Genomic DNA, 27801 nt, shown 5'->3' with positions numbered 1-27801 from the left:
AGAGGAGCTCAGGGTGATCACGACTCCATTTTGCTCCTCCCTTCCTCTAGACAGAAACTCATACAGGAAGTACCCCGTGCTAAAGACTATTCAATGCTGGTCTGACCAATCGGAATCCACGCTTCAAGATTGTTTTGATCACGCGGACTGGGATATGTTCCGGGTAGCCTCTGGGAATAACATAGACGAATACACGGATACGGTGACTGAGTTTATCAGGAAGTGTATAGGAGATGTTGTACCCACTGTGACTATTAAAACCTACCCTAACCAGAAACCGTGGATAAATGGCAGCATTCCCGCAAAACTGAAAGCACGAACCACCCCATTTAACTATGGCAAGGTGACTGGGACTATGGCCGAATACAAACAGTGTAGTTATTCCCTCCGTAAGGCAATCAAATGTCAGTATAGAGACAATGTGGAGTCGCAATTCAACGGCTCAGACACGAGACGTATGTGGCAGGGTCTACAGACAATCACAGACTACAAAGCGGAAACCCGCCATGTCGCGGACACCGATGTCTTGCTTCCGGACAAGCTAAACACCTTCTTCGCCCGCTTTGAGGATAACACAGTGCCACCGACGCGGCCCGCTACCAAGAACTGTGGGCTCTCCTTGGCCGACGTGAGTAAGACATTTAAGTGTTTTAACCCTCGCAAGGCTGCCGGCCCGGATGGCATCCCTAGCCGTGTTCTCAGAGCATGAGCAGGCAAGCTGGCTGGAGTGTTTATGGACATATTCAATCTCTCATATTCAATTATCATGAAGTGCTTTGAGAGGCTAGTTAAGGATCATAATATCACCTCTACCTTACCTGACACCCTTCAATTTGCTTACCGCCTCAATAGACCCACAGACGATGCCATCGCACTGCACACTGCCCTATCCCATCTGGAAAAGAGGAATACCTATGTAAGAATGCTGTTCATTGACTATAGCTCAGCATTCAACACCATAGTACCCTCCAAGCTCATCATTAAGCTCAGGGCCCTGTGTCTGAACCCTGCCCTGTGCAACTGGGTCCTGGACTTCCTGACGGGTCGCCCACAGGTGGTGAAGGTAGGAAACAACACCTCCACTTCACTGATCCTCAACACAGGGGCCCCACAAGGGTGTGTGCTCAGCCTCCTCCTGTACTCCCTGTTCACCCATGACTGCGTGGCCACGCACGCCTCCAACTCAATCAGTTTGCAGACAACACAACAGTAGTAGGCCTGATTACCAACAATGATGAGACAGCCAACAGGGCTGGGCCCTGGGAGTGTGGTGCCAAGAAAATAACTTCTCACTCAATGTCAAAAAAACAAAGGAGCTGATCATGGACTTCAGGAAACAGCAGAAGGAGCACACCCCTATCCACATCAACAAGACCACAGTGAAGCAGGTGGAAAGCTTCAAGTTCCTCAGCATACACATTTTTTTTAAAGAAAATTATTTCACCTTTATTTAACCAGGTAGGCTAGTTGAGAACAAGTTCTCATTTACAACTGCGACCTGGCCAAGATAAAGAAAAGCAGTGCAACACAAACAACAACACAGAGTTACACATAGAATAAACAAACATACAGTCAATAATACAATAGAAAAATAAATAGGCCATAGTGGCAAAATAATGACAATATAGCAATTAAACACTGGAGTGATAGATGTGCAGAAGATGAGTGTACAAGTGGAGATACTAGGGTGCAAAGGAGCAAAATAAATAAAATAACAGTATGGGGATGAGGTAGTTGGATGGGCTAATTACAGATGGGCTATGTATAGGTGCAGTGAGGATCTGAAATGGTCCACCCACACAGACAGTGTGGTGAAGAAGACGCAACAGCACCTCTTCAACCCCAGGAGGCTGAAGAATTTTGTCTTGGCACCTAAACCCCTCACAAACTTTTACAGATGCACAATTGAGAGCATCCTGTCAGGCTGTATCACCGCCTGGTATGGCAACTGCACCGCAGAGCTCTCAAGAGGGTGGTGCGGTCTGCCCAATGCATCACCTGGGGAGAACTACCTGCCCTCCAGGACACCTAAAGCACCCGATGTCATAGGAAGGCATTAAAGATAATCAAGGCCAACAACCACCCGAGCCACTGCCTGTTCACCCCGCTATCATCCAGAAGGCGAGGTCAGTACAAATGCATCAAAGCTGGGACCAAGAGACTGAAAAACAGCTTCTATCCCAAGGCCATCAGACTAGGCGGATTCCACCCGGTTACGTAACCCTGCACCTTAGAGGCTGCTGCCCTATATACATAGACATGAAATCACTGGCCACTTTAATTGAACACTAGTCACTTTAATAATGTTTACATATTTTTGCTTTACTCATCGGATATGTGTATATACTGTATTCTATTCTATTGTATTTTAGTCTATGCCACTCCTACATTGCTCATCCTAATATTTATATATTCCTTAATTCCATTATTTTACTTTTAGGTTTGTGTGTATTGTTGTGAATTGTTAGATATTACTGCACTGTTGGAGCTAGAAACACAAGCATTTTGCTACACTTGCAATAACATCTGCTAAACATGTGTATGTGACCAATCACATTTCATTTTATTGGATGATACTGTTCACATTTAAAGCCAAATAAGTCAAGACACTTGTAAAAATATTTTTTTAAATATATGATTTGATCACCACCTAACATGAACATTAGTGAACAATGCATGTTAAAAAAGTGTGCATACATCCAAACCACTTTTCTTAAAACATTTCCTTATTTATGCCACGTGTGTACATAAATTAGTCAATGTAAGTCAATCTGGCAATGCAACCAAGTTTTTGACTGGCGCCTACCTGCAGTATTTTGCTGTAGCTGAGCATGACGATGAGTCCAGGGAAGAAGTAGCAGAAAGGTAGGGATGGCCACATTCCACAAGATCTCCCCAATTTGGTCCGGCCACATGAGAGTACAGATAATATCCTATTATGCACCTCTCTCTGTGGAAGACGAATACCAACAACAAGTGTAAGGGCTCGATTCAATCTGTATCGCTGAAACGTTATAAATTGCGCAATAAGGTCATCACCGATTCAGCCGACAAATGCAGCATTTATTGACAAATGCAGCGTTTATTGCGCATGCACTCTCCGCTAACACGGGAACATTGCCTTTAAATTGAAATCACGATGTAACACCAAACTTCAGCGCTACAGATTAAATAGAGCCCTAGTTTATTTGATTAGAAATACAGGATTTAATACATACGTACAACACTCCAGTACAGTAGGTGGGGGTGTAGGCTTCACACTCCAGTACAGTAGGTGGGGGTGTAGGCAGTAGGCACCTTTCAGTTGGTTGCCATCCGCCAAACAAATTTAAGAAGAAGTAATTATTCTAGACATTTCCTGTTTCTCGAGCACGAATCCGTAGTAATGACAACAAAATAACAACAACAAAAAAATCCCACCCATCCATTTTCTCCCCAAAATGTCTAAACTACAACAGATCAATGTGTTTCTCAACGAAAAATTAACAGCAGTTCCTTTGGAGATATCCGTAGTAGTTAAAAAAACGATCGCAGAGTACCAGGAAGAAATCTACCGTTTGAAACGGGCGAATGCACGTCTACGAAGACTGCTGGACTTGGTTTTCAAACCAGAGATAAAATTGCATAGATTAGCAGGTATGTGACGTCTCTATTTGACATTCATTTTACATTGTAGCCTAATACTACCTTTAAAAAAAGTATTCGGCAATCATCATTTATTCGAAAAACACTGCTTCTATCATTTGCCGCAATAAAGAAAGTTCGACAAAAGAAAAATCCACCCCTGTCCAACGGAAACTTTTTTGTCTATCTTCAGAAAATGTCTCATATCTGTTAACAATATACCTGTCGCAATATTTTTTTGTTGCGACATTGCTTTTTGTCGAATTATCCCGCCAGTCTACTGAGTACGGTTACATGAAGCCAATAATGCCATTATTGTGAATAGTCCGTTTAATATAATAGTTTGATTTAAACGTTTAGGGCTACATGCTTTGCAAGATTATTTATTTTAAGGGTCCATAATAAAACATTTATAAGGCATTTACAAACCGTTTGCGCACCACTTATTAATCATTAGTCCCAGATTTGTAAATGTTAGTAAGGTACTGCAGGAATGTCTACCAATGGCATGCCCATCTTTTTGTGAGAAATTACACTTGTCACTCGAAACATTTATAAAGTATTAATGAAGTAATAATAGCACTCACTTTAGATTAGGGACTGCAAAAATACTTTACTGATGATTAGTAAATGGTTTATTAATGTGAGAATAATGATTAATAAATGGTTTACACATTTAGAAATGGCATATAAATGTTTTATTATAGACTCTTAAAATAAAGTGTTACCAGAACGATTTCCCTAATAATCTTGTTTACATGGACACGTCTGAAAACAGGGGACTTTGATGAATGAAAAAAATCGACAATCAAAATAACCGTTCTACCACTGCGACCATGTTATTTTTGGGAAGCCCATTTGATTGAATTTTGACATTTAAATTTTGTTTGTGAAAACTATTTCTAAGATGCATACTTTTAAGTTTTTCTAAACTCACTTCACTTGCACATTTATTTTCTATTTATTTTTCTTATGTAATTAACCTTTTTAACTAGGCAAATCATAAGAGGGAGGCTTGCGCTGCTGGCACATGCGCAGATTTAATACACAGCTGTAACTCCAATTCAGCTGGTCCCAATCATTTGAAAGATTGCTCAGAAAACCAGGTGTTTTAATATACGTATGCTTACTTCTATTATGACTTTACGGCGATTAAGATAAGCAGAGTAAGGTGTTTACATGAGGGCAATTCCACGGTTATGGAATTGCGTTGAGACTCAGATTTTTCACTTAAAATGTACGCCAAACAAACACCATTGATGTTTAAGTGAAGTGGATTAACACCCGGTAACAGAATTGCGGTAAGAGAATTTCATCATGGGTCCCTGATCTATACTACACAGAAATGTATAATTATGGATTCGAATGTCATATAGTACAGTAGAGTTCAGTACAGTATAGTTTAGCACATTATAATGTACTCAACTAGTGTGCTCTACTGTGTACTGTACTGAACTATACTCTACTTCTCTTCACTGTGCTCTACTGTACTGTAATGTCCAAACGTGTGAAACATAGACGTCTATGATTGATTCAGGTTTGGTCCAGTCCGGACGTCTATGTTTGGGCCAAATGAAGGCCAGTCCTGACGTCTGTTGACGTTGAAATCAGGGCTGGTCCAGATCGGACCCCCAAAAAATTATGTCTGTGGACGCTGAAACCAAGGCAGACTGACCAAATGTAGACTATTTTTCGACGTCCAGTGTCAACTGTGCTCAGTGGGTAAGGATGCTGGTTACAGTAAATGGAAAGAGAGGGGGCTCATGGGTAGGTGTCAGAAAGAGCTGTGAGAGGTGACATTAATAGGGGAGAGAGAGTGGCGAGAGGGAGGCGTTGTCCAGACTTTTCACAGTCTTGCTTTGACCACCAGATTAGAGAAAGAAAACCATTATCGGCTTAACATAACAGTATGCCAGTGGAAGGGAGAACAATAGCAGGAGACACAACTATGATTTTAAAAAATACACCCTTAGCTTTCATGTGACAGACAATTTGACGCCAACTTCACGTTGGTGCTCATGTGTCCTTTTACAGAGAAATGACCATGACTAATGCCATACTCGGCCTACTGCCATAATCAGTTTAATATTGAATTATTATTACACGGTCCCGTGTGGCTCAGTTGCAACGCCAGGGTTGTGGGTTCATTCCCCACGGGGGGACCAGGATGAATATGTAGGAACTTTCCAATTTGTAAGTCGCTCTGGATAAGAGCGTCTGCTAAATGACTTAAATGTAAATGTAATTAGTTTGCATGTGAACATAATCAATGAGCTTGCTGCACCTTTCTCCTGGCACTTTTCATCAGCAAACTGCTCTAAATCAGTCATGTTTGAGACGTGCGCTCTCCACAAACTGCTGTTTTCAGATAGCCATGGTCCCGATTGAGGCAATGCTTTCAGCATCAAATTCGATGTTTTCTAAGCTAACGTATGGAATTGTTTAAGGATGGTCATACCAAGGATTATTTAGCTCTTTGATTTAGAATTTGAAAGACCCCTTGAAACATTTAATTTGGCAGTACTGCTGTTAGCCAATAGAAACGCATTGAATAACAGATTCACTACATGGAACAACAGATAAAAATTGAAAGGAAGTTTGTTCTGAAGTGTCTGTCCTATATCTGAGAGATATAAGAATGATCTGGAAACTATTTTTATTTAGTTACATTGTAGGGCCTAAACTATCTACATTTTTAAAACTGGTACCAGGGACCTTCAGATGAGTCTTGTGGTTGTCCTAGGGCAAGACGGAACACCATCATGCCCGTGAGAGTCTCAGCTTTCCACAGAGGGGTCATATTGTGTAGGCCAAACCGTTCGGACGCTACAGAGGTTTTCGTGAGAAGACCGATTTTCTGGGATGTCTCATGGTCTGACAAACACAGCTCTAGCTCTGTCACCTTTCACCACAGATACAGAAGGGCGTTCTCGGCGGATGCGGTGGATTGAGATGCATTAAATGTAACAAAAAACATATCTCTAGCTTAAACTGACGCATTTTCATGGGGATTTCTTTAATATGTTAAATTAGATTCAAGCCGGTTCAACCGACTTCAAAAACGCTGGTCTCTGTATGTGGCAATCGAGATGTGTTCGTTCATGATCTAAGGCACGTGCAAAAGACGGAAGTACATGCAATGTACTTATGCGATGCATGCATACTAACTGAAGTCTTGCAGGTGTTTACATGGTTTTGCACATGTGCCAGGTAATAGAAATTTCATAGGCCGTACCGGCGCTCTAAACAGTTGGGTAAATAATACTTTCCTGTGGGCAATTTGTCTCAAATTTCTACCGCACAGACAACCGGTTGAGTAAGTTCAAATGTAATAATGTATAAAGAATTTAATTCTATATGCAAAGCAACATCTTCAGGACTTAATTAATGAAATTCTTCTGGAATGCATATATTATTGAAATTGAATGGAAGAGAGCTTGGTTGCTCCCTCACAAATGTTGTATATCAAATAAAGTAAAAGAAATTCACAAAAATCTTGCACAAAACATACCCTTGCAATATCTTGCGTGGCGGCAGGTAGCCTACTTAGAGCGTTGGGCCAGTAACCGACGGGTCAGTAACAGCTGATATCTCAAAATGCTGTACAGAAACCCAGCCTAAAACCCCAAACAGCAAGCAATGCAGGTGACTGTATCTGTGACCAACAGATTAATATTTGTATTCACATACATGTGAAATCCATAGATTAGGGCCTAATGAATTGATTTAATTTGACTGATTTCCTCATATTAACTGTAACTCAGTAAAATGATTGAAATTGTTGCGTTTATATTTTTGTTCAGTATAGTGTGTGTGTATATATGGTTACTTCATAGCAAGCTATTATCTGTGTGCCTACTAGCTACGTAGTTAGCATCACATTCCCTGACCAACTGCAGTAGAGTGTGCGTGGCCGCTCTCCATGGACCTTTCCCGTATTAAATAAAAAAATAACAAAGCGTTCCAATCCTCTCTGCCAAAAATAGTTTTCCCGTTCTCCCCTCCCCAGTCAGACCACTCTCAGACTGTCCTCGCAAAATTCTTACAATAGAAATATGTTTTTGCTAAAGAAAACAAATTTTTCCCATTTTAATGAAACTCTATTACAGTAAGGTACTTAACGTAAACTCGTACATCGCCTTGGTCCATACAATTGCCCTTATTTTAGCGCCCCAAAAACGTAATACTTCCAGATCAACTGTAATGTCAATACCATTGTAAAGCACAATTTCTCCCCTTTCTAACAAAATCAATTACATGACCTAACGCTGCCCGTTTCTGCATAATTCAAGCAGGCAATGAGCCCCGTCGGGTCTTTTTAAAAATGGCGGGTGGGGAAGCGAAACTAATGCGTGAGTGAGAAGGAGAGAGGTTGTGTGGGAAAATTGCTTTTTTTCACTCGATCTGTCCAACTTATAACCTTATCACCTCTAAAATTTAAATAAAACACTATAAAGAGTTTATATAATGTGTCATTACATACCTATTTGAAGGTTTGTGTCGAATTTGAATCGGGTTTTTAGGGCGGTGCTAAAGTGATCTTAGAAGTAAACAGCGGCTTTGAGAATGATGATCGCATGCAATGATGACACAAAAAATGACTAGGTATCCCCTCCTTACCCCCGTCACTGTCCATTTCTTGTTTTTAAACGATGAGAGAAGTGCTACACCTGGTGGAGAGAGATTGTAAGACAGAAATAGTTGCTTTATGCGTGCTGTACGTTACGACATGACACGTCACGATGTAACGGAGGGTCTGTTTTTTCAACTTTTCTCCAATGCTATAGAGCCATTACCATGTCGATCAACGCTTGAATTGAAACCTAGTTCACACCCCCGATTTTGAAGTCAACACAGTCGCTACAGTCCCATTTAGTTTTCTTTGTAGCCTTGTTTGTTGCTCTCTGTTATACTCCTGCTGCATTCAGGATCGCTACTTATCCTATGTTACTGGGTTTTGTAATGTGGTTGAATCCCGCATATGCTTTATGCAAACACAGTTATTGAAGTGTGTGTATTTATGAATTGCCAATGTGATTACCTTCTTATGGTTATTAGGGCAGGGACGATACCAGTATTGCGATTAGAGGTCGACCGATTATGATTTTTCAACGCCGATACCGATACCGGTTATTGGGGGACCGAAAGGGGCCGATACCGATTAATCTGCCTATTTTTTTATTTTTTTTTGTAATATTGACAATTACAACAATACTGAATGAACACTTATTTTAACTTAATATAATACATCAATAAAATCATCAATGAAACATGTTCAATTTGGTTTAAATAATGCAAAAACAAAGTGTTGGAGAAGAAAGTAAAAGTGCAATATGTGCCATGTAAGAAAGCTAACGTTTAAGTTCCTTGCTCAGAACATGAGAACATATGAAAGCTGGTGGTTCCTTTTAACACGGGTCTTCAATATTTCCAGATAAGAAGTTTTAGGTTGTAGTTATTGTAGGAATTATAGGACTATTTCTCTCTATACGATTTGTATTTCATATACCTTTGACTATTGGATGTTCTAATAGGCACTTTAGTATTGCCAGTGTAACAGTATAGCTTCCGTCACTCTCCTCGCTCCTACCTGGGCTCGAACCAGGAACACATCGACAACAGCCACCCTTGAAGCAGCGGTACCCATGCAGAGCAAGGGGAACAACTACTCCAAGTCTCAGAGCGAGTGAAACGCTATTATGGCGCACCCCGCTAACTAGCTAGCCATTTCACATTGGTTACACCAGCCTAATCTCGGGAGTTGATATGCTTGAAGTCATAAACAGCGCAATGCTTGAAGCATTGCGAAGAGCTGCTGGCATAACGCACGAAAGTGCTGTTTGAATGAATGCTTACGAGCCTGCTGCTGCCTACCACCGCTCAGTCAGACTGCTCTATCAAATCATAGACTTAATTATAATATAATAACACACAGAAATACGAGCCTTAGGTCATTAATATGGTCGAATCCGGAAACTATCATCTCGAAAACAAAACATTTATTCTTTCAGTGAAATACGGAACCGTTCCGTATTTTATCTAACGGGTGGCATCCATAAGTCTAAATATTCCTGTTACATTGCACAACCTTGAATGTTATGTCATAATTACGTAAAATTCTGGCAAATTAGATCGCAATGAGCCAGGCGGCCCAAACTGTTGCATATACCCTGACTGCGTGCAATGAATGCAAGAGAAGTGACACAATTTCACCTGGTTAATATTGCCTGCTAATCTGGATTTATTTTAGCTAAATATGCAGGTTTAAAAATATATACTTGTGTATTGATTTTAAGAAAGGCATTGATGTTTATGGTTAGGTACAGTCGTGCAACAATTGTGCTTTTTCGCAAATGCGCTTTTGTTAAATCATCCCCCGTTTGGCGAAGTTGGCTGTCTTTGTTAGGAATAAATAGTCTTCACACAGTTCGCAACGAGCCAGGCGGCCCAAACTGCTGCATATACCCTGACTCTTGCAAGAGAAGTGACACAATTTTCCTAGTTAAAAGAAATTCATGTTAGCAGTCAATATTAACTAAATATGCAGGTTTAAAAAATATATACTTGTGTATTGATTTTAAGAAAGACATTGATGTTTATGTTTAGGTACACGTTGGAGCAACGACAGTCCTGTTTCGCGAATGCGCACCGCATCGATTATATGCAACGCAGGACACGCTAGATAAACTAGTAATATCATCAACCATGTGTAGTTAACTAGTGATTATGATTGACTGATTGATTGTTTTTTTATAAGATATGTTTAATGTAGCTAGCAGTTTACCTTGGCTTCTTACTGCATTTGCGTAACAGGCAGGCTCCTCGTGGAGTGCAATGTAAAGCAGGTGGTTAGAGCGTTGGACTCGTTAACCACAAGATTGAATCCCCGAGCTGACAAGGTAAAAATCTGTCATTCTGCCCCTGAACAAGGCAGTTAACCCACCGTTCCTAGGCCGTCATTGAAAATAAGATTGTGTTCTTTACTGACTTGCCTAGTTAAATAAAGGATAAATAAAGGTGTAAAAAAAAAAATTTGGTGGCCAAAAATACATATTTCCGATTGTTATGAAAACTTGAAATCGGCCCTAATTAATCGGCCATTCCGATTAATCGGTCGACCTCTAGTTAATACTGTTGCTATTTAAGGATTATCAGGTTGAAAACATTTTTTACGTGATTACTTTTTGGGAATAACATTAATTTGGATTCACTGTAGCTTTTATATCACTGCAAAGTTGTTTCCTATTCACAGCCAAGGTAAAAATACACGATTCCAACATGGATTGTCTACTCAGGGAAAACAGGGTGATGAAGGAGACGCTACTAGACATACAAAGTCGTAGCATGCGTGAAAATCATTTTTTTTCTGGGATTCCTGAGGACGCATCCAATAATCCAGAGGGCGCGATCAGAGAATTCATAAAATCCACATTGAAACTTCCTATAGAGACTGTAAACAAGGTGGCTTTCCACCGAGTGCACAGACTTGGAGCTCGGAGCAACAAGACCAAGGGTCCCTAACCGGTCATCGCAAAATTTGAACACTACCAACAAACAAAAGGAGCTGATCAAAAGCAGAGAAAGGGAGCTTAAAGGGACCAAATTCGGGCCTCAATTACCAATTTCCAAAGGAGATAAACGAACGTCGTAAGAGACTGTATCCAGTACAAAGACAACAAAGGAAGGATGGTAGGCGTGCCTTTATCAATGTGGACAAACTCTTTATAGATGGACAGCTATTCCGAGACAGCTCCATAACACCGTGGCTGTACTAAATTCTACAGGGACTTCAGGTTACGAAAATAAAGAAGGTTATGTGAACTGTTTAAAATATCTGACCATTATGAAGTGGATATGAACACACGTACTCAACTACATGCTCGCTTACACATACGGACTTATACATACACACGCACATCTGATCTCACTCTCTTTCTCTTCTCTCCCTCTCTATTGTCGAACTGTTTTATCATTTAATGTGTTTATTGTTTGTCTATCTTTTTATGTATTTCTCTACAAGTTTATATATGTTTACAACAAGCAAGGGGAAGATATCAGAATAGGGGCATTGGGGAATAATAACATATTGTACGGAATACATTTGTACTGTAGTGAAGCCGTCTCTAGAGTAATGCAAGATCTCTTTCATGATCATGTGAAACGTCAATTGCTATGGAAATGCTGGGATGTGTTTTTCAATTATGTTGAAGGTAATTATGATGCAACTATGATGGTGATAAGATATGGATTACAATTATGAATATTAAGGCTATACGCACTACATGTTACACACATAGACACTCAAACATGCAAATTGGCAGAGATATTATTTATTTGGACATCACACATTATAGTCTTACTCTTATACAGACATCATACACACTCTCATTATATCATATCCAATATCATACACATCAACCCACTCAGATTTGTTAGACACATAACTTGTCTCAATCTTCTAACATCTGTGGCATTGGCTCACAGGCAAGGGAATAAAAAAAATATTGCTAGAACCTATTTCTTGAATTCTAAATATCAGACATTTGAAAGCTCTAGTTTTGACCTTCATAATACCCCTCATGGCAGTAACTTTACAAGCACTAATTATGGTCCATTTAGACTGAGAATAGTATCTAGTTATGGTAAGGGGTGAAATAAGTATAGCTAGTTATAATTGTAACGGTTTGGCAGATTATAGAACAAGAAGATCAGTCTTTACATGGCTAAAATAAAAGGAATATAACATATACTGTTTACAGGAAACTCACTCTACATCCTTAGATGAAGTTGCATTGAAAAAGGAATGGGGTGGTGAAATAATTTTCTGTCATGGACAAAAGAACTCAAAGGGTGTGATGATATTAATTAACAAAAATCTCGATGTGAATGTGCAAATAATCAGGAATGATTCACAAAGAAGGTGGATTCTTTTGAATATGAAAGTGGATGAAAAAGAGATTTGGCTCATTAATCTATATGGTCCAAATCAGGATGATCCACATTTCTTCGAAAACATTTATACCAATTTATTTAACTTACAGGCACCAAATTTCGGTAATTCTCTTATAAAATGGGTAAAAATAATGTACAGCAACCCCAGGTGTAAAATAGTAAATAACGGCTTCTCAGAGAGTTTTGAATTGTCAAGAGGAGTTAAACAAGGGTGTCCGCTGTCACAATATCTATTCGTTTTGACCATCGAAAGGCTAGCTATTAAAATCAGATCCAATAACAACATTAGAGGATTAGAAATCCAAGGCTTAAAAACAAAGCTGTCCATGTATGTCGATGACTCAAGTTTTATGTTAAGTCCGCAAGCTAGATCCCTGCAATGTCTCATTAAAGATCTAGATAACTTTTCTGTACTCTCTGGACTAAAACCTAATTATGATATGTGTACAATATTACGTATTGGATCCTTAAAAAATACTACTTTTACATTACCTTGCAGCTTACCTATAAAATGGGCTGATGGTGAAGTAGACATACTCGGTATTCATATCACAAAAGATATAAATAAGCTCTCCACAATGAATTTCAATAGAAAACTTGTAAAAATAGACAAGATCCTGCAACCATGGAGAGGTACATACCTGTCTATTTATGGAAATATTGCCCTGATTAACTCCTTAGTCATATCTCAGTTTACTCACTTACTTATGGTGCTGCCTACTCCTGATGATTTGTTTTTCAAAATCAAATGAGCAAAAAATATTTTGCTTTATCTGGGACGCTAAACCAGACAAAATAAAATGAGCCTATCTATATAATGAACTGGGTGGGTTGAGATTATTAAATATAAAAGCACTAAAGCTCTCTCTAAAAGCTTAACTCATTCAAAAGTTTTATTTGAACCCTAAATGGTTCTCAAGTAGATTCATAAGAAAAGCTCATCCATTGTTTAAAAATTGCCTTTTTGCCTTTGCGCAGATTAATTTTTGATTAATTGAAAATGATACTTTTTTCAAATGATCTGTCTTTTTCAAACAAGCATTGCAGAGCTGGCTACAATTTAAATTTCATCCCCCTGAAAAGATAGAACAAATATTACAACAAATATTATGGCTGAACTGAAATGTGCTGGTTGATAAAATACCTGTATTTATGGGAAAGATGTTTGAAAGGGGTATTTTGTTCTTAAATGATATTCTAAATTGTAATGGTAGAGTTATGTCCTTCATGGAGTCAGCAGCATACCACCCTGCATACCACTGCTGGCTTGCTTCTGAAGCTAAGCAGGGTTGGTCCTGGTCAGTCCCTGGATGGGAGACCAGATGCTGCTGGAGGTGGTGTTGGAGGGCCAGTAGGAGGCACTCTTTCCTCTGGTCTAAAAAAAAAAATATCCCAATGCCCCAGGGCAGTGATTGGGGACACTGCCCTGTGTCGGGTGCCGTCTTTCGGATGGGACGTTAAACGGGTGTCCTGACTCTCTGAGGTCATTAAAGATCTCATGGCACTTATCGTAAGAGTAGGGGTGTTATCCCCAGTGTCCTGGCTAAATTCCCAATCTGGCCCTCAAACCATCACGGTCACCTAATAATCCCCAGTTTACAATTGGCTCATTCGTCCCCTATAACTATTCCCCAGGTCATTGCTGCAAATGAGAACGTGCTCTCAGTCAACTTACCTGGTAAAATAAAGGATAAATAAAAAATAAAAATCTGAATTGTACGGGAAGGTCTGCTCAATCCAAGAGTACAACCAATTGATTACAGCATTGCCCCAAAAATGGAGGAGGTGGGTGGCAGCGGGAGGAGGTAGGGAAATGGTCTGTCTGTCCAATATAAAGGATCAAAACTGGCGGAGGAATAAAAATAACATAAATAGGGAAGTATACCAGTTTCATTTAAGGACCAGGATGTTGACAACTGTGCCATACAGATTGCAAAATAGTTGGGAAGAGATTTTTGATGTACCGATTCCATGGTACAGGGTGTATGAGTTGATATATAAAACAACGCAAGATTCAAGACTTCGTGCTTTTCAGCTAAAATTATTATATAGAATTCTTGCCGCCAACAAAATGTTGAATATTTGGGGCATAAAATCATCGAAGCTCTGCAGATTTTGTTTTGAGGATACAGATTCAATAGACCATTTATTTTGGTATTGCCCTCAGGTAGCCTGTTTCTGGTCTCAGGTTCAGGAATGGCTGAAAATGCATAGCATTGATCTAAAATTGACCCTAGAAATAGTACTGTTAGGAGATTTGGAGAGACCGGGTCAGTCAATTACTAATATACTAATACTCTTAGTAAAAGTATTTATCTTCAACACACAATCTGTAGATTCTATTCGATTAGATAGATTGGAATTGTACGTTAAACATCATAGTTGAAAGATACAGTGGGGCAAAAAAGTATTTAGTCAGCCACCAATTGTGCAAGTTCTCCCGCTTAAAAAGATGAGATGGCCTCTCTCATCTTTTTAAGTGGGAGAACTTGCACAATTGGTGGCTGACTAAATACTTTTTTGCCCCACTGTATGTGTTGCGTAGAAACACAAAGTGGGTGGCCAGCAGAGATAGATGGGATGGGCTGAGGGAAGCTGAGGTTTGGTATGGGGAATTGTAGACAAGTGGGAGTGAAGTTGCTGTGTGAGAGAGAGAATGATGGTCAAAAGATAAAGGAGGAAAAAAAAGTCAAAATAAAACATAATAAAAGTACATTTGAATGACACTAAGTGGCAGTGTTTTTACAACTAATGCCGGTTTGCCTGAGGCTGAGGCTGATGACGTGCAGGTGTTTGTACACATGCATATACACACACTCATTCAAATAAACACATACAAGAACACACACATACATGTAATAGTGCCAGACATGCACACAAACATATAAAGTATGCATTGCTGTTATGATTTCAGTTGTCCTTGATGTCCTTTATTTAAAATAAAATAAAAATGTGCATTGTTTGCTGTTTTCTTCTGTCTTTTCCTTTTTTCTCTTTAGTTCATTCTCTTGGTTGTTGGTGCGTTGGGGGGTTCTTGGGGGTGGGGAATGGAATTAATTGTATTTTTTATTTTATTTTTCCGGGGGGGGGACTGTGGGAGGGGTCTCGAATGGGTGAGGGACAGCTATTGGGGAAGTGTGGGGGGGGATCTTGGAGGGTTCGGGTTTCACAAGATTGTGATCATGAAAAAGGAAACTATGACATATTTTATATCACTATCATGCACACGTACCCTCACACATAAGGATGGCTCTGTTGCGGAAAGACTGATACATGTTTGATAGTGTCTTGATTCTGTATTGTTTGTCCTTCATGTTCTAATACTTTAATGTTACCCCTTCCTTGTGTTTTTTGTAATAAATAATAATAATTTCTTCTTTAAAAAAAAAAGTTGTTTCCTATTTCAGTCACCTCTTTGCAAAGTTGTTCCCTATTTCAGTCACCTCTTTCCAAAGTTGTTCCCTATTTCAGTCACCTTTTATGTCACAGTAGCGTGGGTAAAATCAAAAACACCCTAAAGATTGACAAATATTACATCCGATAAATGCATAATATAAAACACAGAAACGATCTGTATAGTATGTTCTTATAGATGTTTTTACCAGAGGTGGTCCTTACCTGTGAGTGTTCAGCTCAAGCGACTCAAGTGTGACGTGTAATCCAGCATACGAACAAAACTTGTGGGAGTTGTAGTTCACATGAGAATTTTTCAACTTTTTGAGATGTCTTGCTTCTCGAACTTCCAGTAACATGCATCAGCTATAAGTAGATTAATTCACAAATCCGAATATAATTTTAGATATATCTTAAATTACGTGTTTTTAATTAATTGGATGATCCAATTTTGAAGCCCCATTGTATAGGTAGTAGTCTCTTTTAAGCGTTTAAGTTTTCATTAAATGTCTTCCTTTCTCTTTCCCTCCAGACCTCCAGCAGCTCACTCTCACTGAAGAGGTTGTTAACCCTGAGCGACAGCACTATGAGCAGGAATGGAGCGCCAGTTTGGGGCCAGTCGAGTCTGATGCCGAAGAGTCTATATGGAACTCTATCAACACTACAACTGTAGAGAACCAAACAGAATTTGATGGTGAGCGCTACAGAGAGTCCGACTCAACCAGTGAATATCAGCCCCCATCTGAAGTAAATCCAGAAAGTGACAACGATGAAAGTGATAATGTAAAAGAGGATGAAGTGGAAAATAGAATACGACTGTCACGGTTAAAGCCTCTTAAATCAAAGAGAGGAAGAGGACGGCCAAGGAAAGAAGCCAGGGAGTTGCCTGATCTGAAATGTGACTTGTGCGGAAAATGCTTTGCGACAGCAGGTGGTCTGAGAAGGCATCAACAAAATTTGCACGGTGAAGAGAGACCAAAAGGACAGCCGAAGAAAGAAAACAGTGAGTTGCCTGACCTCAAATGTGATGTGTGCGGAAAATGCTTGGCGACAGCACGTAGTCTGAAAAGGCATCGACAAAATCGCCATCTTGAAGAGAGACCAAGAGGACGGCCAAGGAAAGAAACCAGTGAGTTGCCTAATCTGAAATGTGACGTTTGCGGAAAGTGCTTTGTGACAAGACGTGGTCTACAAATGCATGGGAAAAATAGGCACAGTGAAGAGAGACCATACATGTGTGACATATGTGGACAAGGTTTCATCTTGAACTGCTACCTGATCCGCCACATGAAGACTCACACGGAGGAGGGACAACATTGCTGTACCGTATGTGGCAAATGTTTCAATCACAAGAATAACCTGAAAAATCATATGGGTACTCATACAGGGCCGTCTTTTAAATGTGATTTGTGTGGAAAATCCTTGACAACAAAAGGAAGTCTGAAACTCCATCAGCAAAATCACACTGGGGAGAAATCCTATCCGTGCAAAGAGTGTGACAAATCCTTCAGCATAAAGGCAAGCCTGGTATTGCATATGAGGACTCATACAGGGGAGAAACCATTCCGGTGCAAAGAATGTGGCAAATGCTTCAGTGACAAGGGAACCCTTACAAAGCATATGATGACTCACACAGAGGAGAAACCACATCGCTGCAACGAATGTGGCAAATGCTTCAGTCTGAAGGGAAGCCTGACTGCGCATATGAAGGTTCATACAGGGGAGGGAGTTCAATGTCATTTGTGTGGAACTCACTTGAAGTTAGCATCAAGTCTGAAAAGACATCTGCGAACTCACAGAATAAATATTCACAATGACTAAGAACAAGAAACAATGCCCCTTGTGTAAAATGTGTTAGATGGAAGAGACTACTAAGAGGACATACCACTCAGGTATGCTCTTGGTAAAAAGTACACTCCGCTATCTTGGAATCTGTTCAATGGTCATTTTAATTCATATAACTTACTCATTGATTGTTGAAGATTTTTATTTTGGGGGAAAATGTATTTATTTAAATGTACTGTATTTAGGTACATTTTCCCATTCTATATACACTAATATGGCAGCTTAATTACTTTAAATCATTTTGATAATTAAGTGTGCCACCAGCAGGAGTAGTAACACCAATGATACATTTTAGGTCAATGAGGAGTTTCTGAAATTGAGGCCACAGATTCGAAATTCTAAGATCATTAACCCTTTAAAAATAATACATGTGATATGATTAATCATTTTTCTCACAATGTAATTTCCTTTAAATTAAATTGAGTTACACCAAGTGACACTGGATTTAGACACCAAATGATCAATGGAATCCTCAAAATATATTAAATTCTAAAAGGATGTGATTGGCTAATAATTTTGTTTAATATAGACCCCTCCCCCGATAACAATGGAGGGAATGCTCAAAGTCCTTGTATATACTAGTATTGAGTGATTTCCAAGATGTTCACACCAATTACAAAAACCTGAGGGACACATGTTATATTGGTAAAAAAATATATTATTGATCTACAGTGCCTTGTGGTGATTAATTTCTGTATTATCAAATGAGGAGAGACAGACTTATCACACAAGTCAGAGTTATACTTAAACTACATCTTTATTGGTGAGAGCTCTGCAATAGCGGTGGCTTGTCGACGAACCACCCTCAGCTGATTCGTTGAGAGCCACGACACAAAGGCTACTGAAATCTTTTATAGCAAAGATCCACCCCCTAGTCTACATATCAAACAACAGATGTGTGGAACGGGTCATAAGGTGAGACTTGATAAATGAGAATGGAGTATCCCACAGCCAGATAGCATTTGCTATAAATTCTGTTCTTATCGTTCAGTTTGGCCCCTAAGACGAGGCTCCGATCTCATTCTTGGTACTTCATAGCACAAAAACACCAACTCATTCTATGGCATAAATCAATTGTCAACTCCAGATACCCGCATCTCAAGTAAAACCTCTTCTTGACCACACGCCTGGACAAGCTCACTGAGAGAACTGAGCCTCTAGGTCATACACTATCCCAGGATAGGTGCAACATCAGAGATGTCATACAATGGTTCCAGACACTACCCCACAACACTACCCCACACATCTGTTGTCTCAAACCTTATCTCCCCCAAGGCCAAAGGAGGGAGTGACTGGCACACAGACATTGTGGAGACAAGTAATTGGTTCCCCATTAGTCACGCCATCCCTTCACATGGTTTAAGAATAGGTAAAGACACATTCACATATGAAGACAATGTTCCCTCCTGTCCTCTTTCTGATATTCTGCATAGCACCAGGGACATGTGAAAGACAAGTCTGACTTTTCCTCTCTCTGGGTACCAGGTGACTGAGCCCCAGTTGAGGGAAGAAGTGCAACTACCAACACCAGAGTCCAAAGGGATACATTCTAATAACAAGTATATCACATAAGCATATTATGCAGATAAGACAGCTTAATTATCTATGTTACCTAACTAATTCTGATTCTTCCGCCACAGCCTTCAGAAAGTATTCATACCCCTTGACTTTTTCCACATTTTGTTGTGTTACAGCTTGAATAAAAAAAAAAATTAAATGTAACTTTTTTTGTCACACAATACCCCATAATGTCAAAGTGGATTTAAAAGCTGCAAATGTCTTGAGTCAATAAGTATTCAGCCTCTTTGTTATGGCAAGCCTAAATTAAATTCAGGAGTAAAAATGGAAGCCTGTACAAAACAAAAGTATTCCAAAACATGTATCTTGTTTGCAACAAGGCATTAAAGTAATACTGCAAAAAAAATGGCAAGCAATTCACTTTTTGTACTGAATACTCATTTTTATGTTTGGACACATCCAATACAACACAGCACATTACTACCACTCTCCATATTTGCAAACATAGTGGTGGATGCATCATGTTATGGGTATAAATAAAGATATTTAGTATAAAAAATAAACTGAATGGAGCTAAGCACAGGCAAAAACGTAGAGGAAAACCTGGTTCAGTCTGCTTTCCACCTGACACTGGGAAATGAATTCACATTTCAGCAGGACAATAACCTAAAACACAAGGTCAAATCTAACCTGGAGTTGCTTGCCAAGAAGATAGTGAATGTTCCCGCGTGGATAATTTCCAGTTTTGACAAATCTGCTTGAAAATCTATGGCAAGACCTGAAAATGATTGTCAAGCAATGATCCACAACCAATTTGACAGAGGTTTAAGAATAATTTTTGAAAGAATATTGGGCAAACAAACGGTGCACAATCCAGGTGTGGAAGCTCTTAGAGACTTACCCAGAAAAACTGACAGCTGTAATCACTGCCAAAGGTGACTCTAACATGTATTGACTCAGGGGGTTGAATACTTATCTAATGAAGATATATTAGTGTTTTATTTGTCATACTTTCTTCCACTTTGACATTGGAGTATTTTGTGTTGTTATTTAACAAACAATGACAATTAAATCAATTTTAATCCCACTTTGTAACACAACAAAATGTGGATAAAGTCAATGGGTGTGAATACTTTCTGAAGGCACTATATAAATATATGAAATACTTTTGTTTACTTTCTAGCATTCAAAATAATAGATATCTCTAAATCCCCAAAACATGTTACTACTGAGACAAGCCAAGTACTTTAAACAATGCATAATCCTATAGTGTTGCAGTATAAATGACTTGCATTGTGTTTTATCATTGATAAACAGTTCAATATAAACAAAAACATGTATGATGTGTGACTATTTGTCATTTTATATTATTTTTCATGGTTACAAAGGTGAGGGGTGCAAATGCCCAGGAATTCATTAATGACCCAACTTATGAATGCACAACTATCTTACGCTATCATATTCCAAAATATAAGGTATTATTACTCAGGTGTATAGAAACAACAAAAATGAAAACAAACACTGAATAGCTTCAAAATATGTTAAAAATTATCATGTGGATGTCAGTCTTTGTATCTATAGTGCTGCCTAGGTATTTGAGAGGAGCTAGCCAACATTTTTCTAGCCCCATCACTCAGCTGTTTACTAAAACATGGAACGGGAACCACATTTTGTCGTTTTTCGAATTGCAGTCTAAAGCTTTAAGGTGGGTATTAATATATTCCTAAACCTGCTGAACCAGGTAGTAAATCAAAGTTTGTCTGACATTTGAAGACCTTTTAAGTAAGTGTAGTGTCAAGATGAAACCACGTCCCGCAACATTGCTTGTGTAGTTCCAGCTACATTTGTCCATCTCAAACGCATGGAAAAGAAAGCGCTGAGTAAAACCATTACAACTTTATAGAAGGGTCTCAAAGCGCTTCAAAAGCAATGTCATTTTGATGATATGGTTTGATGACTGGCTAGGTTATTTTCTTTTCGCAACATATACAATAAGGAGAATTATGACAATGGTTATGATATGATAATGATTATCATGATGTTTAGTAATGTTATGATAATATGCAGTATGCAATGATCAATGAAAATGATGTTAAACTATGTACTGTACCTGGAACCCTGACTGAATATGAAATAATAGGGTCATTCTATATGAATTCAAACACCTTTTTTACCACGTCCCTTTTGATTTGAACAAAAGCCCTATGGCACTATAAAGGCAGCATCACTCCTGTAAACGTTTTTTGTTTTGTTCTACTCAGTGACCAGTTTATTAGGTACACCACCCCGTTCACGAAAATGCTACGCTCCTACAGACAGTGAGTCACGTGGACGTGGCTTGCTATATAAAGCAGGCAGACAGGCATCAAGGCATTCAGTTACCGTTCGATTGAATGCTAGAATGGGAAAAACTAGTGACCTAAGGGACTTTGAGCGTGGTATGATCGTCGGTGCCAGGCGCGCCGGTTCCAGTTTTTCAGAAACAGCCAGCCTCCTAGGCTTTTCACGTACAACAGTGCCTAGGGATTACTGAGAATGGTGCGACAAACATACAATCCTGTGGGTGAAAACAGCTCGTTGATGAGAGAGGTCGAAGGAGAATGGCAAGAATCGTGCAAGCGAGGCGGGCCACAAACAGGAAATTAACGGCGCAGTACAACAGTGGTGTGCAGAAGGGCATCTCAGAACGTACAACTTGTCGGTCCCTGTCACGGATTGGCTATTGCAGCAGATGACCACACCAGTTTCCACTCCTATCAGCTAAAAGAAGAAGCGGTTCCAGTGAGTACGCGATCAACAACACTGGGAAATTGAGGAGTGGAGAAACATTGCCTGTTCCATCGAATCCCGGTTCTTGTTGTGTAATGCTGATGGCAGAGTCAGGCTTTGGCATAAGCAGCATGAGTCCATGGCCCCATTCTGCCTGATGTCAACAGTACAGGCTGGTGGTGGTGTTGTAATGGTGTGGGGAGTAATTTCCCTGGCACATGTTCACTCCCTTGGTACCAATTGAGCAACGTGTATCTGAACATTGTTGCTGACCAGGTGCATCCCTTCATGGTTACGGGGGTCTCATCCGGTACTAGATGTGTACCTAAAAAACTGGCCACTGACTGTATATAATTATAAAATATTAAAGCCACCATGGCATATTAAAGCTGTCAAGCAAGTCAGATGGATGGTTGGTTTGGCAAGCTAGCTAACTGGCTAGCATGTTATGTTTTGATTTGAATGTTGGAGGTTGAGCGGACAAGGCCAAAGCAAGGGTACAAGCAGAGATGGCAGAGGTATGCGCAAATGCTCGGGAAGGCTACTTTGGACTAGCGCCAACATGCGGTGAGCCTTCCGCTGCCAGGGCATCACCCACGTGTGTGCTAAGTGATCAGTGGTGGTCGAGGAGTAGCTGGCTAGCTACCGGCTACAGAGACCAGACTTTGCACTGTTTAACGGCTCTGGATAACAGTCATCATTGCTTCGAGACCGAACCCGTCTGACCGAGGCTTACCCCTGCCTATGACTGTGATGCATCCACTCTCTCCCTCCTCACATGTACATTTCCCTTACAAAAAAACTCACCTGAATTTCATGTGATAACATGTGTTTCAAATGTGATCTCACATGATCGCATGTGATCTTATGTGAAGTTAATGTAATAACGTGACATGTAAATGCAACATGTGATAACATGAAACTACACATGTGAAAACATGATCTCATGCTAAATAAATGTGACAACATGGGATGCAAAATTACAACCATCTGAGTTCGTTTTTCACATGTGGAAGTGCAAATTCGATTTTCACAGACATTCCACATCCCACTGGGCACACCACGTCACTTAAATGTGCATAATTGGGTCATATTTGGTTAAGATGATGATCAAAGCACAACCAAATTCCAATGGAAAAACAATGTGTGATTTTTGGTTTATACAACAGATTAATGTATTATGACTGTGCTTCACCTAATAGCAGAACCAAATGACCTGGATTGCAGTTGAGATTACATTAAAGGTATCCTTGAATATGCACACTTTATATAATTGCATAAGAAGACATATATAGTTACAGTCACCTCAAAATGTGGTCATGGATGTGTTACTCATTTGAAGGTTGAATGTTACATTCGTTTGTAAGACAGCCTTAACTGTATGCTATTTAATGTATTACAAAAGTAATATTGAATTGTGTTTGGTTGTCAACACAACCAAATATCAACAATTAGTAAACGAGATGTATCTTCTGCTTGGATAGATCCATCTGTGCCACTGACTCAGTCTGGCTTTAATTCCAGTTTGTCTACAAATTAATAATTGATATGTTGGATTCACATCTCCATCTCAACCAGACATCTAAGTTAAAGAATAGCACTACATCAAATCTAATTGTAAGGCCCGACGCCGGAGATGAGAAGCAGGTACGTGGGGTCAACGTTTAATCAGGAACAAACAGGTAACAAGACAGGCACAGCTTCGGCACACAGGTAAATAAGGACATACGACAATCAATGCTGAAGCAGGGAACAGAGCGGGGAAACAGACATATAGGGAAGGTAATGACAGAGGTGATAGAGTCCACGTGAGTCCAATAATCACTGATGCGCGGGACGGGGGAAAGGCAGGTGTGCGTAATGATGGTGGCAGGAGTGCGCAATGCTGGGGAGCCTGGTGCCCTCGAGCGCCAGGGGGGAAGAGCGGGAGCAGGCGTGACATTAATCAAATTTTAATTAAAGTTTGATTTGATTTAGTCCTATTTAACTTAGATTTTTGGTTGAGATTGAGACGAAACCAACATATTAATGATTAACTTGAATCCCAGCGGAGAGAGGGGAGCCGGCCAGGCAAAGACAGCAAGGGTGCCGTTCACCTTTGCACCACTGAGCCAGACTACACTCAATCATAGGACCTACTGAAGAGATGAGTCTTCAGTAAAGACTTAAAGGTCGAGTCTGCGTCTGTCACATGGATAGGCAGACCATTCCATAAAAATGGAGCTCTATAAGAGAAAGCCCTGCCTCCAGCTGTTTGCTTAGAAACTCAGGGACAATAAGGAGCCCTGAGTCTTGTGACCGTAGAGTACGTGTAGGTATGTACGGCAGGACCAAATGGGAGAGATAGGTAGGAGCAAGCCCATGTAATTCTTTGTAGGTTAGCAGTAAAACATTGAAATCAGCCCTAGCCTTATTAACAGGAAGCCAGTGTAGAGTCTAGCACTGGAGTGATATGATCACATTTGTGGGTTCTAGTCAAGATTCTAAGAGTTATAGATCTTTCATTCTCATTGAAAGTAAGTCTAAGAAGCGCTAGTTCTATGTTCTATGTGCGCTATTTCTATGCTTCCCGATTTTAAGTTTTGTTTGTGGATCTTTTAATTTCGGTTCTGTACACGAACCTCAAACAGCTGAAAATACAATGTTTTTGGTTATGGAAAATATATTTCCCAGCAGTTTAGATGGTACAATAATTCTCAACACAATGACTACTTGTTTTGTTACATAAACCTAAATTAGGCTAACCATTATGATTATAGCAACCAGGAATTGGCAGAGCGATTTTGGCATAGTGCATCTTTAATACACTGAACAAAAATATAAACGCAACATGTAAAGTGTTGGTCCCATGTTTCATGAGCTGAAATAAAAGACCTCAGAAGTTTTCCATACGCACAAAAAACGTATTTTTCTAAAATGTTGTGCACAAATTCGTTTACATCCCTGTTAGTGAGCACTTCTCCTTAGCCAAAATAATCCATCCACCTGACAGGTGTGGCATATCAAGAAGCTGATATGCATGAATATTTGGGGCCTCCCGAGTGGCACAGCGGTCTTAGGCACTGCATCACTACAGATCCGGGTTCGATCCCGGGCCGTGTCGCAGCCGGCCTCGACCGGGAGACGCATGAGGCGGCGCACAATTTGCCCAGCGTCGTCCAGGTTAGGGGAGGGCTTGGCCAGCAGGGATGTCCTTGTCCCATCGTGCTCTAGCGACTCCTGTGGCGGTCCAGGCGCAGTGCACACTGACACGGTGGCCAGTTGTACAGTGTTTACTCCGACACATTGGTGCGGTTGGCTTCCGGCTTAAGCAAGCAGTGTGTCAAGAAGCAGTCCGGCTTGGCAGGGTCGTGTTTCGGAGGATTCATTGCTCTGAACCTTCGCATCTCCCGAGTCCTTGCGGGGATTGCAGTGATGGAACAAGACTGTAACTACCAATTGGATATCACGAAGTTGGGGAGAAAAAAGGGGGTAAAAAGTACCAACAAAAAAAAGACAGCATGATCATTACACAGGTGCACCTTGTGCAGGGGACAATAAAAGGCCACTCTAAAATGTGCAATTTTGTCACACAACACAATGCCACAGATGTCTCATGTTTTGAGGGAGCGTGCAATTGGCATGCTGACTGCAGGAATGTCCACCAGAACTATTGCCAGAGAATATTATGCTAATTTCTCTACCATAAACCGCCTTTGTCGTTTTAGAGAATTTGTCAGCACGTCCAACCGGCCTCACAACCACAGACTGCGTGTGTGGACGAATACCCAATGGTGGCGGTGGGGTTATGGTATGGGCAGGCATAAACTACGGACAACGAACACAATTGCATTTTATCGATGGCAATTTGAATGCACAGAGATACCGTGACGATATCCTGAGGCACACTTTACATGTTGCGTTTTATATTTTTGTTCAGTGTAATTTTTCCTCTGTGCAGAATAAAGTGAACATCTGCACTGTCATTTGTGATAAATGCTAAAATACATGTATTCATTTTTGGGGGGACATTACACTCTCAGAACTATGGCATGGGGCAGTGATTCAATTAACTGAGATTAATTTGTGACAAAGCCAAAATATAGGAAGACGGCAGTGTATACCAATGCGCTTATGCTATGTCCAATGGAACTATTGGACTTGGAAGTCACTTTCGCCATCATTGATGTAAAGGTTTAAAAATTGACAGCCCATTTTGAACACGCCCTCTATGAGGCATGTGACATCCCCATCGCCATAAAACTGAAAAGTGCTGTGGTCTCTCTGAATAAAGCACAAAGTGAAGATGAGAGGAATAATACTACTCAGTCTCCTGGGTGTTGTCCTGGCTCTGCCTAAACCTCAACCACAAACTAAACAGCGGGTAAGAAATAATTTTCTTTGAGTGAATACTAATATAGGCTGAAAGAACTCATATAGGAACTCTACATAGAACTTTGATTTTCGACTGTTTTGAATAAACTTGGGGGTGAAATGGAGTCAAAAAAATTTGAACAGCGAATTCCTATGTTTAGTTGCTTCAACAAGATACTTCCGTAAAGATCATAATGGACACTGCAAAAATGGAAACGTCATAAATTAATTAATTTGGAATTGGGATTATGGAGAGGATAAAGGCATAATTTCATATCATAGAATGTTCAACGGGTTTTGTTAGAGAACACAGCAAAGTGTATTTGGAGTCATTTGATATTTGCTTTGGTGTCAATGGCCTTCCTGAAACAGGGTAAACACACAGTTACGGGAATTCATACTCTTATACAAATAAAAATCTGCGGTTTACGGGTGTTGATTAACCCGAGTCAAAGGAGCTATGTTTACCACGTTGTGTTAGTTAAAATACAAAGACACTGAGAAGAGATGAATGGGCTAATATTAACATTTATAATGCGTTATTTCAGTGGCCAAAAGGTTCCAGGTTTCCCCTTGAAAATGTAGAGGGGTTTGGAGAACAGGAACCACAAGTGAGTAACTTTTTTGCGTGTGTGAGTGTAACTGTGCGTTGTAGATTAAAGGACTTGACATTTGTGTTTTTATATTTACGACTGTCACGTCTTTTACTCCCAGGAGACGTCCCATGGTTTGGTATACACAGGTACTCAGCCCATTATGGAGCCCACTCCTAGACCCTTTGCAAACACGGAGAAGACAACCCTATCAGCAGCTGTAAACGCTTTAATAGCAGCAGTTGTAAACGCTATTCAGAGTTTGGGAGAATTTTAAAGGACTGTATTGCTGGTTTGAGTTGGGGCTATCGTGGTGGTGTGTCCAATAAACCAGTGGTGTTCAACTTGTGGTCTGCAAATGATTTTTAAAATTGTTTCTCTTCCAAAAATAGTATATTATGATTATTGGTTGAACACATTCATTTATGGTAAAGGGTGATTAACTAGGAAACATGGGGGAAAAAATACACGGCAGTGATTTTATATAAAATGTGAAACCAAATGCATATAAATCAAATGTGCTCATGAATCGCAATACAACATATCAATATTACATTTCAAAGGAATAAATACTATGGGGTCAATAGATTCAAACAAGAGTAAAACAAATGCATCTAAATATGACACAATAAATGTTCACATCAAAAAGGAACAACATAAAAGGGATACAAACTAACATTGTCATCAATGCGTTCAAAACACACAGAAAAAGTTTACAAGAACAAAACGTCTTGCAACAAACACTCATGTAACT

At 39.9% G+C, this 27801-nt stretch overlaps 1 protein-coding gene and 1 long non-coding RNA gene across 2 annotated transcripts; both read left to right on the top strand.

The window, feature by feature from the left end:
• The first annotated feature begins 3329 nt into the window (after window positions 1–3329).
• On the top strand, window positions 3330–23233 carry LOC129822729 (zinc finger protein OZF-like). The gene is made up of 2 exons (XM_055881071.1): window positions 3330–3636; window positions 16502–23233. Exons 1-2 carry the CDS (start codon window positions 3441–3443, stop codon window positions 17788–17790), a joined length of 1485 nt encoding a protein of 494 aa, XP_055737046.1. The 5' UTR covers window positions 3330–3440; the 3' UTR covers window positions 17791–23233.
• A 3122-nt stretch (window positions 23234–26355) lies between these two features.
• Window positions 26356–27391, top strand: LOC129823357 (uncharacterized). The gene is made up of 3 exons (XR_008754621.1): window positions 26356–26464; window positions 27003–27065; window positions 27169–27391. It is a non-coding gene; the product is annotated as an uncharacterized LOC129823357 (long non-coding RNA).
• Window positions 27392–27801: the final 410 nt, after the last annotated feature.

Source organism: Salvelinus fontinalis, chromosome 25 (genome assembly GCF_029448725.1).
Source record: "Salvelinus fontinalis isolate EN_2023a chromosome 25, ASM2944872v1, whole genome shotgun sequence".
NCBI classification, from domain to species: Eukaryota; Metazoa; Chordata; class Actinopteri; order Salmoniformes; family Salmonidae; genus Salvelinus; species Salvelinus fontinalis.
The sequence above is the reverse complement of the archived record's forward strand: the minus strand, read 5'-3'. Positions and strand labels throughout refer to the sequence as shown.